At 33.9% G+C, this 19,391-nt stretch overlaps 1 protein-coding gene across 3 annotated transcripts in view; it reads right to left on the bottom strand.

The window, feature by feature from the left end:
* LOC123528556 (neuroglian-like) overlaps window positions 1–19,391 on the bottom strand; it is a 132,678-nt gene that overhangs the window by 8,887 nt on the left and 104,400 nt on the right. For 2 of the 3 annotated variants that reach the window (XM_053521637.1, XM_045308357.2), the window contains exons 8-11: window positions 11,735–11,857; window positions 5,649–5,831; window positions 2,448–2,561; window positions 366–530 (exon numbers count right to left, since the gene is read on the bottom strand). In XM_053521637.1, the coding sequence (XP_053377612.1) occupies window positions 366–530; window positions 2,448–2,561; window positions 5,649–5,831; window positions 11,735–11,857 (585 nt within the window). The remainder of the gene's footprint in view (window positions 1–365; window positions 531–2,447; window positions 2,562–5,648; window positions 5,832–11,734; window positions 11,858–19,391) is intronic. The other variant, XM_053521638.1, reaches the window with a different exon arrangement.

Here is a 19,391-nt window from a genome sequence, read left to right as displayed (position 1 = left end):
ATGGACGCACACACATACACTGAACCGTCATTCAACTATGTTGAGCTCACTGCCAGCGGGCTTGACAAAAATGGGGTACCAAATTGGAAAAATGCTTCATGTAAATGCACTTATCTGCTTTTTGCACTGAGGTGACGAATATTTAACCGCTTTCCGCATATTTCAGGCATAATATTTATTTTAAACAGAATATTTAATGTCACTACATACTCTGGTTCATTACTTTCAATCATTAATATGACCTTGAGCTGCAAATATGATATACACATGGACCAACAAACAAATGAAAACAGACACAAAATTGTGCCCTGTGAAATGAAAAGCAGAGTAATTCTGTATGAATTACACACCAAATGAATATATACCTTGTCTAGGCTGCGTTTTGACCCTGTATAAGGTACTAGATGCTGTGTCACCATATTTATTTTTAGCTTTTAGTCTCACTTCATATTCCATATCTGGCATTAAATCATTTATAACCATCCATGATCGACCCCATTCTGAATTGGCCACACTCCAGTGGGCTTGCCCTTAAAGTCAAGCGTGTAACAGAGTTATGAAGTGCATACATAATAAGCATAGGCATTTACCCAGATAGCATGATACATGTGAGCAGAAAATGGCCCAAAAAGAAATCAAGCTATCTGGTTGTGAATGACATAACAAGCAGAGGCAATTACCCAGATAGCATATCAGAATTTAGCCAACTCTGGCCCAGCACAGACATGTTATCTGGGTGTGAATTGCTGGAAAGTGCCCAGGTTAAGAAAGTGAAAGTTATATAAGTAAGCCAAATTGCTTAGGCATTATACTGCAAGGTAGAGGAAGCATTGTGTATTTAAACACAAGTTGTACAGTTAAAAGAATAAAAAAAAATGTTAATTTCAAGTTCTTTTTTGTTTACTTATTAAGCCGCCTTGCTAAAAGTTTTATTACATCTGTCTATTCAACTGGAATGTGTCTCCTTAATCCTGATACAGTACGACCTCCCTGGAACAAACACCCTCCAAGACGACTAAAATACGTTTGTTGTACAGAGGGTGTTACTGTAAAGAGATGACTTTACTTGAGCCACACCATGAGAAAACCAACATAGTGGGTTTGCGACCAGCATGGATCCAGACCAGCCTGCACATCCGCACAGTCTGATCAGGATCCATGCTGTTCGCTAACAGTTTCTCTAATTGCAGTAGGCTTTAAAAGTGAACAGCATGGATCCTGACCAGACTGCACAGATGCGCAGGCTGGTCTGGATCCATGCTGATCGCAAAGTCACTATGTTGGTTTTCTCATGGCACGGCTCACTTATTTTATGCACTGGGAGATAAGAAAATATCTGTTTTTGTACAGAGGTGGTTGTCCTTTAGAGAAGCCATTAAGGTAGTTCTGCAGGTCTGATTAACTGGATGTAATGGTGTAACATCATTTATCCGGGAAATCCTAAAATAATGGCTCCTAGCTGTTGTACCAGTAGCACTGATTTTGCTGGGAACCCATTAAAATAATATTATCTATGTATAAAGTGTTAAACAGTCAGCACTACTATCTTGCATAAGCTGAATTATTATTATATGGAAATTGATAGGTTTCAAAATGGGTTTCAAAATGGCTTAAAATAATGTAAGGGACAATTCAAGTACTCCAACTGATAATTAGCAAATTGTAAAAAATTAATCACACGGACCTAAACATTCTATTTGGTCATATGACTGAAAAAAGATAACTCTATAACAATGAAGTTTCATTAAAATCTATATTGTAGAACATTTTCTTTACACTGAAATGTCATCAAAAATGTCATCAAAAATGATTGGCGGACCAATATTTTCAATTCGGCCCAAAAAAAATTTAAGCACTTATTTTGGTGGAAATCTTTCGGATACAATGATTTTTGAAAAAAATATGGCTTGATAAAATTCTACATTGAAGAGCAATATTTGCTTCAAATGTGCAGAACTGCCTTAACAAAGGTTATACTGTATGTCAAGATATCATAAAGTATCCAGCTTATCTAGACAAGACATCATAATTGATTGGTAGAATTTATTAACAGCGATGTCATGGTGCCTTATGCGACTATAGAGGCTCTTAAAACATATACATCTTTAGATTGATCTAAATTCCATGACTGTAACAATTTTATTTTATATCTCATCAGGGTATTGTATGAAAATGCCAGTCTAGAGTCTGCTAGAAACTGAAATCCTTTTGTCCTGGCCACTTTCCAACAATGTTAAGTGAGAGAACTGAAAATGGTACTTGAATTAAATCTGAGTTTGTTTTAGCTCATTTCTTTAAAAGAAAATTTGAAAGTTTTGATCAATTCTTTCTTTTCTTAATTAAGATAATTGAAATATCCTTTCTAGTTTAGAAAAGTCAGTTCTAAGAATTTTAAATCTAGTTAATATCAAAAAACATCAGAAAATGTAAATTTAGTGGTCTAGTACCTGCTAGCCTATATTCAAGGACATAACTGACGTCTATGAGCCTATATGGTGTCCAAGTAATATTGACACTAGTTTGATCCAAGGTCATAAACTTTGGTTGTGGGGTATCTGGTGCTAAGAATAAAAATACAGAAGATAATAATACGATTTCCTGGTTTCAATCTTAAAACATAATTGTCTATTTTAATCTTAAAAAATACAGTTGCCTGTTTCAATCTTAAAACATAATTGTCTATTTTAATCTTAAAAAGACAGTTGCCAGTTTCAATCTAAAAAATACAGCTGCCTTTTTCAATCTTAAAAATACAGTTGCCCGTTTCAATCTTTAAAATATAGTTGCCTGTTTCAATCTTTAAAATACAGTTGCCTGTTTCAATCTTTAAAATACAGTTGCTTGTTTCAATCTAAAAAATACAAATCGATCTTTAAATTACAGTTGTTCGTTTCAATCTTTGACAGTTGCCATTTCAATCTTTAAAATACAGTTGTCCGTTTCAATCTTTAAAATGCACTTGCCTGTTTCAATCTTTAAAATACAGTTGCCTGTTTCAATCTTAAAATCACAATTGCCTGTTTTAATCTTAAAAATGTCATTGCCTGTTTCGAACCTAAAGATAAAGTTGCTTGTTTCAAACTTAAAACATTCTGTACCATGATATCTTAACTTCAAAACAAACTAAAAAAATTTGTAACAGCACGTCCTTAATGAAACAGAATAATTAATATCATAAGACCTGCAGTTGTCTTACTAATTAAATCCTCAAGTAAAATAAAGTAAATTCTCTTATATTTATAAATACCAAGGGCTTCAAAGTACCGTGATATTAAATCGTAAAGAAATTTTATAAGTCCCTAAGTTACACTATAAACATATTATATAGCGCACTACAAACAGAATTGGAAAACTATCAGAAAGCCACTGACTTACAGGCATGCTTTAATATATCGAGATATTTCTATAATCATCAGTATATAAGGAAGTGAATAAAAAAAACACAAATAACGGAACGAAAAAAGCAAAATAGCAGAAAACTAATCAGGGACCACAAGACTGATGAGATTTTATCGCATGACGAAAACAATTCAAAATGTTTACATATTGAAATGAAAAAACAAAACTTCGAAATGAGAATGGACATAAAATGATGGATAAATTGCTTATCTGGAAGAATACATGAGGGAATCAATTTAAAAACATCTTCAGAACAACGACGAAAATTTCAGACCGACTGCTTTAGTTTATAAAGGTCAGCCGAAAAATTTCAAGTCGGTGATTCTTAATCTAAAGAAGAAAGCAGAAATTTTACAAGATAAATATGTTATATGAAATTCTAGCTTGGAACAATTACTTCAAGAATAAAACTTACATAGAGAGTTCTGAAACAACTAAACTAGTTTGATATAATTTCATTTTGTCAATCCCAATATACAAATATAACTAGAGAAGAGATGCTTTTGAGAAAAGCACATGTCTCCCACAACTGCAACATTGAACAAGGAGCTGCGTTCAATAAACGCTTGATGCCCCCGGTGGCATCCTTGTCGATACAAAGCAACCTAAGTCCAAAACGAGGTCAAGGTCAAAATGAGGTCAGGTGATGTTTGAAGATGAGGAATGGTCACAGGTTACATCTGTATTAGTATCAATTCATTCTTATAAGTGGTATTAATGCTAGACGAATCAGTCCCATTTGGTTAACCAAGAGATGGCCCATATAAAGCAACCTAAGTCCAAAATGAGGTCAAGGTCAAACTGAGGTCAGGTGATGTTTGAAGATGAGGAATGGTCACAGGTTACATCTGTATTAGTATCAATTCATTTGCGGTATTGATGCTAGACGAAACGGTCCCATTTGATTAACCAAGAGATGGCCCATATAAAGCAACCTAAGTCCAAAATGAGGTCACGGTCAAGGTCAAACTGAGGTCAGGTGATGTCTGAAGATGAGGAATGGTCACAGGTTACATCTGCATTAGTATCAAGTCATTCTAGTAAGGGGTATTGATGCTAGACGAAACGGTCCCATTTGGTTAACCTTGTACGGACGAAAGGACGGACGGACAGGATGATCACTATATGCCTCCCGCATCAGTAGATGCCGGGGGCATAAAAATGTCTAGTTTCTCTCAATGGCGTTGATGAATGGACCCCACTGAAAAATGTCTAGTTTCTCTCGATGGCTGTGATGAATGGATCCAATCAGTAATTCAAGGGCCATAATTCAAAACAGCTTGGGCGGATTTGGCTAGTTATCGAACTTGGCCGAGGTCTCATGGTCAAACACATTTTGTAAAAGTTTGGTGAAGATCAGATGAGAAATGTTCGACTTGGAGTGCGGACAAGCTTGAAAAATGTCTAGTTTCTCTCGATGACTGTGATGAGTGGATCCAATCAGTAATTCAAGGGCCATAATTCAAAAGTGCCTGGGCGGATTTGGCTAGTTATCAAACTTGGCCGAGGTCTCATGGTCAAACACATTTTGTTCAAGTTTGGTGAAGATCATGAGAAATGTTCGACTTAAGAGTGCGGACAAGCTTTGTGACAGACAGACTGGAGTAAATCAATATGTCTCCCACACCACTGTGTGGTGGGAGACATAATTCTTTTTTAGTTCATCCTTAAAATCTGAAGTCCATGGATGATAGCAATTTTTACCATCACTGATTTCACAGTGTTTGAAACACAGTCTTTCCACTACAAACAATAAAAATCAAAATGTCGGTGTGGCGTTTTAGACGGATAATCTAGATGTAATATATTATGATGTTGTTACTAATTTGTTACTTTTTCGTGCTCCGTTTTGATTAAAAAGGCGGCCTTATTATCATACAAAATTATAACAGAATAGAATTTTACCCATCACAAAAGCGGCACTATGAAACTTTCCTAGTCTATTTTTTTTTTTCATTAACTTCAAAACAAAAAATACATTTACAGTACAGAATTTCATTTGCCAACATAAGTAATCTTTAGGGATAGGAATTATGTAATATAATCTACAATGTGACACAGCATCTTGTACACAACACAGAAAGCTATTTAGCACATGCACGATTTCGTTTGCAGTATGAAAGCGTGAATCTTCCAGTGGAGAAAGGTTTCTGTGTACATTTGATACGCAAAAATCGTTCCACTTGTTAATGGCATTATATTGATAGGACATGCAAACAGAATATAATAATGGAAAGAGAAAATCTTACGTTCACCGTCTTTTGTTTTAACATCAATATATGATTCCTCTCCTCTTCCCATCTTAGTTCGAGCATACACGTAGAACCGATAGTCATGATTAGATGATAAACCGGTTATTCTGGCACCAAGAGTATCGGGACTATCAATCTGTGGCCGCAACTGCCGTTTGGGACCTTTTACTTCCTCATTGACTGAAAAATATATAAATCGTTAGCTTCTTTCAGTATGCAATCCCAGTGGATCTGATATAGAGGTGTGTTATGTTTGGTTTTAAGGTAATCGACCCATGACAATTGGCAATTTCAGTGTGGTTACAATTACTCTCTATATGTGATTTTGTCATACTTCAGCATCAATAGAACAACAACCTGAGAGTGCCAAAATCGTATACGAAGAACATCCATTCAAACGGAAAATGACGACAGCATTGTTCCTGCTTTTCAGTGGAGGAAGAGCCCTGGTGATCTTTCAAATTTATTTTCGGACATGACTTGCATCTGACAGACCACCAAACCTGTAAGCCAGCAGGATGACTTCCTCATATGAAAGAAATCTATATTCCTAACAGGAGTTTTGAATCTACAGTGGCGAGGAGCAATTTTAAACCATGAAGACCCCTCTGAAGTATAAGCCTTTTGGTCAGTACTAACAGACAAAGATTCAACCTTACTACTGGTATGTACTCAAGCTAGCAAGTGATCCTGAATTTCTTAATAGAATTAACTTGTTCTCCACAAGTTACAAACAACTTCCTTGATTTATCAGAGGTTGCAGATTATTTACTACAGATATAACATTATTCAGTCAATCGTCACACAGTAAACACCTTGCCAGGGATTCCAACACTTAACCAATTTTTACTACTGAGCTAAATGAGAGGGCAAAAGACTGATTCTATTTATTTGGTCTAAATACATAGTGCATTAGAAAAAAATCTCTTATTTAGGAGAACTATGAACAGAATGTGTTTCCAGTGCTATTAATGAGAAAAATTCAAATATGCAACCTAATACAATGACTGATACTTTTAACGCAACTTGAAACAGATTCCTTCAATTAAGAATGAAATTATTATATGGATCATTTATCATTGATGTAGTTAACATGTTAACAAAGTCCCATTATCATTCCTAACTACTCTTCGACTGAAAATTCAACAAGCACCTGTCACCAGCGTAAATGACGATTCGGAACATTTCTTAAAGATGTTTCTCTACCATCACAAAGAAGCTCATTTGTACTGGTATTTTCATGACATTAAATCAATTACAAAAGAATGAGATCATTTCATTGCCATGTTGAGTCAATTTCTAAAACTCCGTATTAAAAACGTCCCTTAAACAGGATTTCGGTAAAAGGCCTGTAGCGTTTTTTGTCAGTTTTAAATTGTCTGTAATCCACCATAATCAATAACCTTTTTCCTGTGATTCTGTGAAAATCTTGGAAATAAACTGTTCAACTATCAAGAACAAGTGGAATTAAGATAAAAAAAAGTGAGCTAATTATTTGAAATTTTCAAACATAAATAGCGCAGTCTTCCTTCAAATGTCCCTCAATTTTAGCGGAATTTTGCCAATTACCGTCCGAAATTGCTCAACAAATTATAACAGCTCAGCGGCTAACTAGCGACTGTTTGAATGCGGAAACTGACTAAAATCCTATGACTCATTTGTCTTTTACGAAATCAGGAATGCTAAAATGAGCACATGCCCTTTTCACAAAAAAGGCTATCCCAGAATGCCAGAGAAACGGGACCCCTGTTTTCCATGACATTCAGACTTAATTTTTCTAATTTATTTGTTTTCGCAGAGAAATTTCGTTTTGATATTAAAACACTTGTTTTCTTTGAATGCTGACAACTTCATTAGGAGGGGGTAAAATATATTCCCCGAAAACGTCTTAGTCATACTATGAAGCTACAAAGACCACAATTATAGGAAGTTTTCTTTCGGCTCTTTTTAAAAATTTATTTCATAAAATGAACTAAAATTTGACAAACACAGTATCGGTGAGTCATAGGACATCCTTCGAAAAAAAGAATCTCTGAGCTAAAATAAAGGGTCATATATATCACACGATCAGCAGGGAACGTGAATCGTTGAGGAAATAATCAATTCTTTAGTGACAAGTTATTACCCATAAAAGATGTGCACATTTTTTATAGAAAGCCTCTTAATTGCAAAAGTAAGTGCCGTCTTTATGAGCACGGAGCTCCCTTAACAATAAGTCTCCTTTTTTTTCTGCTTTAAAGTGTGAGAAAAGTTACTTTTTTCCTGCATCAACATCATCAATAAAACATCACAGTCGTGTAGTACACATTTTTGCCTATTTTCTTCAAAGTGAGAAACATTTTCTGTCGTTATAAAAGCAAATATATGACCCCCTAAATAACTTCTAAAATTATTACCGACAGAATAATGCAAAACTAGCAGTTGCAGCTTCTTTTTTTACCCGTTTTTTTACATAAGAATATATGACAACAGTGGTTATCTGCTTGCATGTGTCTTGAAATAGTATGAAAATATTATAAGAATAGTTTATCTTCTCCCGAGATTCAAAATTTTATGATCTGGCTTGTTAAATAAAGCATCTGGAAGAATTCTTGGAACTTTAATTTTAACAAGGTCATAAAAAATACAACATTCTGTGAAAGGAATTGTATATCTCTGTGCAGTTTATTGTTATTTATCTGATCTTTTAGCCATTTATTGCCAATTTTAGACATAAATCAAGTCAAAAGTTTCAATATGCTATAAAAGGACTGACAACGCAGGTGTTAATTTTCACTATATTCTACTGAAGCAAATTTTCTCTTAAATAACAAACCTACTCTCTATAAAGATTTAGATTCCCTTATAAATTTACAGAGGGACCATCATTTTTTTTTATGTGTGATCATAATTTACACTAGAAATTCAGAGGAACCTAAGAATTTCTTTTGTTCATAATCAGTGCCATTAGGTTTGCTTCACCTGGTTTAAAGACATGATAGCTGAGAAACAGTGACTTTCCAGTTAGACCAGGTTACACTTCTGAACACGAGTTCAAGGAAGACAGACTTCCTGGTCCAATCACCAACCTCTCGCAAATGATCTGGACTGAATTCTTCACAGGACAGAATTTTCCCAAGGTATTTCAGCTTGCTCAAACATCCATAGAACATTAAAGAAGAAATTCAAACATTTACTTCAATGTATACTGTAAAAGCACATATTTTGGCTGGGTCAAAATTTCGTGAATTTGAAAATTTGAGTATGTTTGTGAGGTTTAATATTCGCGACATTGTAAAAATGGTGTCACTGAATTTGAATTATACTAATGGTGAATATTTACGTGAGGATTAATTTTCGAGAGATGCAGGGCCTCGCAAATATAATGAAAATTAAACCCTCGTGAAAATTTCTGCTTTTACAGTAGGTAGATATATCTAGTAACATTCCTTTTCCTGACACAATGCACAGTATATCGATTTAAAAAATGAATGCTGAAATTTTTTATCTGCTGCAATTTTATTTCTACTCCGCAACAATAAATCATGAAAACTTAGAAACACCGACAGATGAATCAACTATTATATGTGATAAAATTTTATCAATGATTAATTTCCTAAAACAGCCATGTCTTTGACAGAAATTAACGTTCTTCCTGAAAGTTCTAAACAGATATTGTACTCAAGTATGATATCAAAGGACTGTACGAGGAAATGAGGAAATGCTCTCTATCTGGTAAATTTAACTGATGTTTTCCCCCCTTTATACAAAATTTGTCTCTGTTACTTTTTGGCTAAAAAGCTTGAAATAATATACATTGTACATGTATATTGAAATTTATTAATTTTACTTTCCCTTCAACTTTATTATTGTTCTTTGCATTACCAGTTTTTTTTTTGTGAGATCTCTTGTATCAAGTTTTTTTTGGATTAAAGCAGCATGCCTCCAGATTCGTCGTAACCAATAGTGCTATAGCTGAAGTAATAAATAATGACTTCAAAATATAGATATTTATAATCTAGACAGTTTACCTGGAGTAAAAGCGTGACAAACGCTTTTCGATTTTCATCGTAAAAAGTAGTAAGAACAGGAAATTTTCATGTGTTTCCATAACATAAAATTTGTCAGTAATTAAGTTTTAAAGACTTCTTAAGAAATATAGCATTTATTTCAAGATATCTAAAAAAAAAATTTTTCTTTTCTTGTCGAACGATCTGGAGGCATGCTGCTTTGAAAGTTTTAAAAAAGTTAGGAAGTTCTCCGGCTGGCTTGTGGAAGTTCTGGAACAGAGTCATTAACTTAATTATACCAAAACCAAAAAAAGAATTGTTTAGAAAGTCATTTACTTACTTCGGTCCAAAAATATGGAATGACATTCCAACACAAATTCGAAATTCTGACACTCTTAGGAAATTTCAAACATCCTATGTCCAGTGGCAATTCTCTAACTAAATTTTTGTATTATATAATCATCTTAATATCTAAACTGTTAGTGATGAATTGATAAAAATCATTACTTCAAATACTGTGAAATCATTATTATTCGTGGGGGATTAATTTTCGTGGATTTCGTGGTTGAGCTCAACCACGAATTTAAGTCCCAACGAACAAATTATGCTCACGATAATTTTTAATTGTACGCAAAGTCGCCAAACAAGACACCATAGCCGTTTGATCTGATCCGTAGTTGTAAGCATGCGGCAGTACTAACCTGCAGCTTTCATGTAGTTTATGGAGACTCCATCAACGATAAACATAAGTATGCGTGGAAACAAAACCGACTATTTCATTTAGAAATGTACCCGTGGTTTGTTTATGACATGTTTGTCAAAGTGAAAGTAGTTACTAAATAAAGAAGTTTGACGTAGCGTCACATGCCAACTACACTGTTATATGATTTTTTTCGGCCCCGCTATGCAATGTTTATACACTAGCCTTTATTTTTAATGACATGTAGTAAAATACAACGACTTTGGAACTATTAAATATTACAAATTAATTGTTAGATTTGTATCCGATGCATTAATACCTAATTCAGATTACACGTTTCTCGGCAGGAAATAACACATGCACAAGTTCAAGAGCTTGTAATTTTAGATGCAGACGCGCATTCATTTTGCCGAAAAAAAAGTCGGACCAATTTATAATAGTTTATGTAAGAATTAATATGGTTATACTAGCACTACATTATTTAAATCTATAATAGTGTGTTTTAATTTGCGGTACAATAAGTAGTTCTTGTTTAAAACACGATCAAATGATCAATTTTATATTTGTTTCGATTATGAATGCTAATTGTGCAAGGTGCTATGGTTTTGACACATTTTAATTGGCGCCGACTTTTCTCATTGAATATTTCAAAGTTTTAAAAAGTTTTACAAATTAGGGTTCGTATAATTATAGATAACGCAGTCGTTAATTGGCACATGATCACTCGCTAATCTCCCGCGGCGTTGATTGCAAATTCGGTAACCATGGTAGCGTTGTTTGACACGTGTAGGTTTCACATTAAGGACAGAAGTACGAGTAGATCTATTCCTGTGGAAATTACGATTTTTTTCCCAAAAATTAAAAATCCACGAATTTACGTCCCCACAAAACAGCCGTTTAGGTCAAAACCACGAAATTTTGAGCCGACAAAATTAAATGATTTCACAGTATTTCATTTTTGTCTTTCTACATAGTAATGTATTTTCATGTTGATTTTATGAACATCTGAATATTATTCATTATTATTACGTTTCGTACTGTTTACTGTATATATATTGTGTATTATGTTGACTGTATATGTTGTGCATATGTTGAGGCCCGTATGGAAGATAGGGAAACCGAATGCATTAACCTCGTTAAATAAAGACGTTACTTACTTACTTACTTACTATTAGTGCTACTGTGGTGTCCTCCTCTATCATTGTTTGCTTTGTGTTTAGCGTGGCTTTTAATGATGTTTCAATTATATAACAGTGTGCAGTCAACCTAACCACTAACCTGTTCTCCACAAGTTAACTACCAACTTCTCCACATCTCTCCTCTGGCTGACATAAAGTCTTGATAAAGAAAAAGTAATTAAGGAATTTTAATAATAGAATAAGACAATATCTTACTCTGCTGGTAACCAATATCGTATCCTAGCAACAGTCCGTTTGGTTCCTCTGGCGGCAGCCATTTTAACAGTGCGTATGTTGTCCCATGCGCCTCAATACGCAAATCTCGCACTGGGTCTGGAACTGTAGGAAAGAAAAAAAGAAACATACGTCAACATTTATAAGGCTGAAACAATTATAAATCATACCAGTACACTGAATGTAATTCTCAAGAGAGTTGATCAACAACAAAACCTGTGCAAAGGCTCACCTGACGCTAAAAGCGAGTAACAAAATGAACCTTCTTCCAATCAGTTCCAACACAATACTTAATCAACAGAAGCAATTACTTTCTTCAATTCAAGACAATTTTAGCGGAACAAAAATCTGTGACACCATTTTGTTTTATAGATCATTGCGTTATACTTTTGCCTGTCAAGTCCCTATATATCACCTAGTGTAAAATTGCCATTGTATGGTTGATTCCGATATTGCATGATGGTAAAATTACTTCAGGAAGTGAATTGTCTCTCGATCAACATCTCTATTCAAAGTTAAAATTGGAGGATGAAACAGAATGACTCGAGAACAGAAGAAATGTTGATAATTATATCCATTTATATCGGGGAGAAAACACATATTTTACGATGATTGAAGACTTGCCTTGTTTTTTGTGCACAAGATGCAATGACATTTCTCATGCGATCGTGTCTTTAATTCAAAACTGCATGAAATTTACGAATCATGTGATGAGCAGAAATAACTAGCATTTCTACCTAAAACAGGAATATATCTCCGTTTTAAGTTGTTTTTTTTCTATTGGTTTGTTATTACAGGTCTTGTTATTACCGGTATGTGTTCAACCAAACACTGATCTTTGTTGTCATAGAAACACTCCTTAACCTTTAGCCTGCTAAATTTCTAAAATGAACTGGTTCAACATTCAATTTAGGCACTTCCATTTATTATTCGAAGGGGTATACATTGAAAATTTTACCGACAGAACAGCGAAAAGTGCAGTCCATGATCAGACTGCACAGACGTGCAGGATGACCTTGGTCTGCACTGGTCGCAAAGGCAGAACCATTTGTCGGCAACAGGCTAAAGGTTAATATAATTTATTAAAGTTTAGGGCACAGAATGACAATTTAAATTAATGTAGGGTAAACCCCCACCCCATCCCCAACCCACACATTACAGACATTTCTGCATAAATTGTAAAAAAAGACAATTTTGTCTACCGTAGTGAAAATTTGCTAGATTTTAATAAAGTGTACTGCAACTTTAAAGGAAGAAATATGACAAACCTTTTTCCTCATGAACATGCATCTGGGTAGGAACTCTTACCATCTGATCTTACCATAAAAGAATTTGAATCTTGAAGGTTTAAAGGTCAAATCAAGGCACTTCATTTCAGATTAAAAGGGAGATAACTAGAGAATTGTACTACATTTTTTGTATATTTAAAAAAAATAAAATTTAACATACTTTTGGCCACGTTTGAAGAAGACATGGCCACGTTTGAAGAAGACAATGTGCACACTAGCGAACAACTGCTTTTTTCTTTTGTCATTTTCAGACGTATAAATATTCTGACACCTAATGTGAAACTATAGAATAAACTAATTTGTATAAAAGCGGAAGTTAGTCAAGTTAGGAAGGGATATTATGGTGAATGGTCTAGACTCCCAGCGGTCAAACAGACATATATGCACTGAGTACATATACAGTAGACTCTGGCGGTCCCTTGTAAGGTCTCATAATAGAATGGTCTCTTAATAGGTTTTGGTAAATACAGAATGACAAGTTGCATAATGAAAAAGTCATTTAATAGGATGTATGGGAGTGGGGTGGGGAGGGGCAAATTTAAGTGGTCGTTTAATAGAAAAGTTGCCTAATACAGGTGGTCGTAAGTACCAAGTCAACTGTAATCTGATGTGCACAATTTTATGCTTCATCAATGTTATCTTATAAATCAATTAAATTTAATTTATAGGAAAACATGTTGCTTTTTATTCACTAATAAACTGATATTGAATAATATAGATTAAAGTCTGATCATCAAATGTCTAATGCATTGTGCATTAGACGTCACAAACATGCATAATTGAAACATATCAATATTCCACAATACTCTGTAGCAATATTAAGATATATAAGAAAATGTATGTTTCTGCTAGGTTTTAAATGTTAATTTGCAGATATGGCATTTTTGAAAATATTAGCTTTTTGGTGTTTCCTGAAAGTTGTTTTTTTTGCAGTTCTGTTAAATTTCGATCTAGGCTGATATGTTGTTCATCTATAATTATTTTTTTTTTTTTGGATTTAACGTCGCACCGACACATGATAGGTCATATGGCGACTTTCTAGCTTTAATGGTGGAGGAAGACCCCAGGTGCCCCTCCATGCATTATTTCATCAAGAGCGGGGACCTGGGTAGAACCACCGATCTTCCGTAAGCCAGCTGGATGGCTTCCTCACATGAAGAATTCAACGCCCCGAGTGAGGCTCGAACCCACATTGATGAGGGGCAAGTGATTTGAAGTCAGCGACCTTAACCACTCGGCCACGGAGTCCCATCATCTATAATTATCTAACGTAATATTTTACAGTATGAAATTTTAAAATGCAAACACAAAACAATCAAATTCTTTTTCCAGTAACGCATGGATCGGGGAAAAACAATTTGTGGTTTAGCTCTCGGTTTCTAGTAAATAAAGAAGACTAGAATAATTAGTGCTTTCCCTGACCAAAATCTCGATTAATGAAAACATTTAAAATATTGCTCAAGAAAAGAGTAGTTCTGAACTTAATTATATATCTTGTAGCCTTCCAAATTCTCCTTAGGAATTTTGTTTTTCACCATTACTTAATGCGCTTTAAATTCAATCTAAAAATGGATCTATAAAACGTAAATGGCTGATAATTACATTTTATTGAAGACATACTGTGAACATACATTCTCTGTTCTAAATATAGGAACTTCTGTTAACGACAGCAGTCTTACAGACACCTTAAATCTTATAAATTCTTTCTGAAATGGAATTAGACGTGCCACTTTAAAGCAACTTGGGTAAAACTAAATTTCTCTCAAAATTTGTTACAATTGCATTTTAGGAAAGTGGCGTCTGGTACAAACTTATTCACGTATGAATTACTTGCAAAGTGTCCCTTGGAAATAAAAAAACTTTTAAAAGGAGTCAAAAATCTAAGACAATAGGAGTCGAATATCTGAGATGCTTTTGTGCTTTTGAAACGATGAACAAACTCAACATTTAACAAGGGCTTTTGTTTTAGATAGTAAAAAATTCTTTTGTTTTTTCTCAGAGGCAGATAAACATCTAATTTAAATTTATGCACATATGTCTACTTCCCCTTTGGGAATAGGTGAGCTTTAAAATCTTAGAAAATACAACTTTTCTAGTGTTCAACAGCATTTAACAATATCATACAAAAAGCTTTTGGCTACTTAAATATATTTTTTCTATTTTTCTGTACAAACCAAGGGTCCTAATGTTAAATCGAGCATCACTTTTAAATTCATTTTGCTTCCCTAAAAATACATAAGTTTCTCATTTAATGCCCTTATGTTCAAGCCAGCAGTTTATTGGATTTTGAGCTTGGAAAAGTTTTATGTAATTCACACACCACTGACGTCCCATAAGGATGGTAATGAGGTCGGAAATGGTATGGTAGTGGTGGAATGCATTGCTATAATCGATATGTGAAATTGATCAGTTGAATGAAGTGACAATAATATCATTTTCAAATGGCGAATTTGTTATAAATTACTTTTCCTCCATTTTAATGATAAATTCTGGCCAACCACTTATCAGTTTATATAAGATTATATACTCTGGCCAATAATTTATCTGTTTATTAAAGACAATAGTAAATTCTTGTCAATAATCTACAGATAAAGGGTCAGTGCAGGAGACTCCTACCCATAGGTTGCGGGTTCAAATACCAGTAAGAACGACCCTTTACCATGGTGCTGGTCAGAAATGCAGGAAGCTGTCGCCAAGTGCTTTAAGTTACCGTCAGTCGTTAGACCTTTATTCAATCAATGTTAAGTAAATATGTTAAAAGAAAAATTTATCTATTATTAACCTTTTTGGTGCTGTTCTACCACACAAGCTGAATTTCGTAACGTTAAATCAACATAACTTTTATCATCATTCATTTTACTTTCCCAAAAAATACTTAAGTTTCCAATTTTAATGCCCTTACGCTCAAGCCATTATTTTATTGGATTTTGAGTTCTAAACTTTTATGTTATTCACACGCAACCAATCTCCCAAATGGGTGGCCCAGTAGTCAGAAATGGTTCATTTATCTATAATCAATATGATCTCAAAAAGCACCGAATATAGCATAATTTCAAATCGTGACAATATTCAAAACTATCTCCCTTTGGTATTTTACAATAACATCTAGCCAGTAATGTTCATGTAAAAGTATATTTAAGAAATAATATATCTCAGGCGCTTTTTGAGATCATATTGATTATGCATAACATATACGTTATTTTATAATAATGAACTCGGTATTTTTTTTATATATATTCATGTTAATGTTTCATGCCTCTCTATGTCAGACCATTGGTACCAAGGACCACAATGGAAATAAGAGATTTTTTTTTCTCTTTCTTGTGTCATCCTTGATATTGATGTGACTGACATAGTTCATAACACATTACTTCATATGACAACTTTTATATGTGATTATAAATTTTATTATATGCATGTATTGTAACTATGTTATGTTTGCTCAATTATCGAAATAAATCTATCTATCTATCTATCCAGTGATTTGTCGTTGAATAAATCATTGTTTGGAGTTCAGATGCGAAGGAATTATATCACGAGGGCGCAGCCCGAGTGATATAATAATACACATCTGAATGACAAACAATGATTTATTCAAGAGCAAATCACTAAATGAGATATATTATTTCGATTCTAACACGTTACCAAGGATTCTTGATGACATTCACTAAATATTTGCCCGTTTTCAATCGATTTCTTTTCCAGCGTGCCGCTGTGCCATTTGACGCCATGACGTAATAATTGTGACGTCAGAACAGTGATTTGTTGTATAATAATTCACTGTTTTCTGTATTCTTTGTTTAATAGGAAAATGAATCGGATTGTGTTAGAATAGACAATAAAGAATATTTCACAGAAATATATTGTATTGCAAGCCGATTGGTAAATTATATATAGATTTTTTAACAATGGCATCAAATTGAAAACTACCGTAATGCAATAAAACTACCCTTAGTATTTTCAGATACAATTCTCTGTGCCCTTATTGACTAAATGCAGAACAATCTTATTTTAGCAGAATCCTTAGTGAGTCTACCTTTTCTGGAGGCCCTAGAACATGAAAGATCTAAGTTTAGCTTTTTGATTTGATTTGTTGATAACTATTTGATTGGTCAATCAATTTCGAAATGGTCGCCGACTGGAAAGACCATCTTTGACGGTAGGACAATTTCGATTGTATACTATATTCAAATGCTCAAAAACTTAAATAAGAGTGCAGATGTCAGTAACCAGCTTTCCAACCGTCATTAGGTCAATGTTTTCTGATCAAATATCCCCAACCACCAAAGATAATATACATTCATAATATATAAAGTAAATTCGCCAGCATATTTATTTACATTTGGTATGTGTAAACTCTGGGACTATCATCCGCCAAAACGAGATCACCGCTAAAAATTGACATTTCCTTTATAGACAACATACATTCCCTTTGATAAACATAGTACATTGTAACATTGTGAAACATTATGGAAGCTCACACTACTGAGGGTGACATTATTTTTTAAGTTTCATTAAATTAAAGCATTGTTGTTACTTTATCTAGTTAATGCAATTATATCATAAGTATAGTAATAGAAATTGGTCTTTGTGTGGATTTTAGTAGTTCCATCCTCTGCCTATTTTCAGATAAAAATCACTAACATACCATCTCTTCCTCTATCAATTTGCCCTACCATCCTGCAACTTTCGCCTCAGCAACAATTAACATAATAATTGATCTGAAAAACACCCGGCGATGATTACAATATCATATCTGTGTTGATATTTTAGTATCATGGTTTTATATAAAACCTGATACAGTAAACCTCGCTTATAAGGAACAGCTTGGGACCTCTAAAAATTGTTCCTTATAACCGAGGTTCCTTATATCCGTATAGGGAACTAATTCCTTGTAACCGAGGTTTGTATAACGAACACAATTTTTAGAGCGAACACTATTTGACTGACGTCTGAAAAGGGCTCCGGGTCGACCATGAATCTTTATGTGAGAAAGTTTTGTCTAGTACCAGCCCTTTCCTAGAGAGATGGTAAGGTAAACTGACTGCGTGTATATGACTGAAATAGTGTTGAACCTAAACTAAGCCAAAATGTACGTCGGTAAGATTGACGTGATTTAATTGTCTCTTTGTCGTCTATTTCTATCTTCTTTTTTTAGGAGAGCACTACATTATGATCATAAGATATGTTGCAGCCCTTACCTTGCTCGACAGCACTTTATGTGAAAAGGCATCGATACTAGTATAAACTAAATGTTCAAATAATTAATACAAAAATGTTAAATTACACTACCAATTAAAATTTAAAAGTAGGATATTTATGACATACAGTGCATTACGACTAGACAATGGCGCCATACATACAGACTAAAGCGTAAATTATACCTATAGTTTTGCTATTGTCCATTTTAGCACCTGCTATAATTTTTACAATTGAAAATTTGGTAAACTGGACTATCACGCGTAATTAACACATTTATTTAGGATAGTATGACATGACCATGTTCGCGACTGATTTTCATTTACTATTGTTAACTTGAAATACTTAATACATCTAGCTCTCAAACATAATCTCAAGTAACTATAAGTTAATGATGATATTATTTATTTTCTTTTTATCATATCCGTGAAATAACAAACTAAAGATCATAGAAATGAAATAACATATGTTTATTCATGTGCATAAAATCGCGTGAAAGTGCCGACGTTACTCTGACGTCATCAGCGATTCTCCTGTTTATTTCCAATATTCTTTGTGTCTGTTCGCTATAACCGAGGGGTTTTCCGTTGAATTTCGTACTTTGGGACTAGAAAAAGTGTTCCTTATAACCGAGTGTTCTTTATAACCGAGTTCCCTATAACCGAGGATTTTTACATTGAATAAAGAAGGAATAAGATCGGGGAATTGAAAACCGTTCCTTATAACCGAGTGTTCCTTATATCCGAATTCCTTATAAGTGAGGTTTACTGTATGTAGTATCATGGATACTATATCAAAATCATTGAAAAACATTTGTACAGTTTTGACCAAGATTATGTTACAACCATCCCAAATAAATGCATAATACATAAAACTTTCTCCCTATAATTCCAGAGACAGTTATTACATTTTTTTTTTGACAACAGATTATTTCAAAGATGCCCCATCCACTTTTAAAGATGACGTTTACTACTGTCTTTAAGCCACTAATTGTCAAATTCAATAGTCTTGTCCATTAGAAAAAAATGGGGAAAATCAAAAAAGCTTTTACCATTTATGAATTAGTTTCTGTAAGACTTTTGACATTTTGTTGAACACTAGGTTGCTGAAAATTAGGGGAGAAACAGCAAAATGAATGTGTCTGTAAATTA

Source organism: Mercenaria mercenaria, chromosome 13 (assembly GCF_021730395.1).
Source record: "Mercenaria mercenaria strain notata chromosome 13, MADL_Memer_1, whole genome shotgun sequence".
Taxonomy (NCBI): Eukaryota; Metazoa; Mollusca; class Bivalvia; order Venerida; family Veneridae; genus Mercenaria; species Mercenaria mercenaria.
This window is presented reverse-complemented; position numbering and strand designations above follow the sequence as displayed.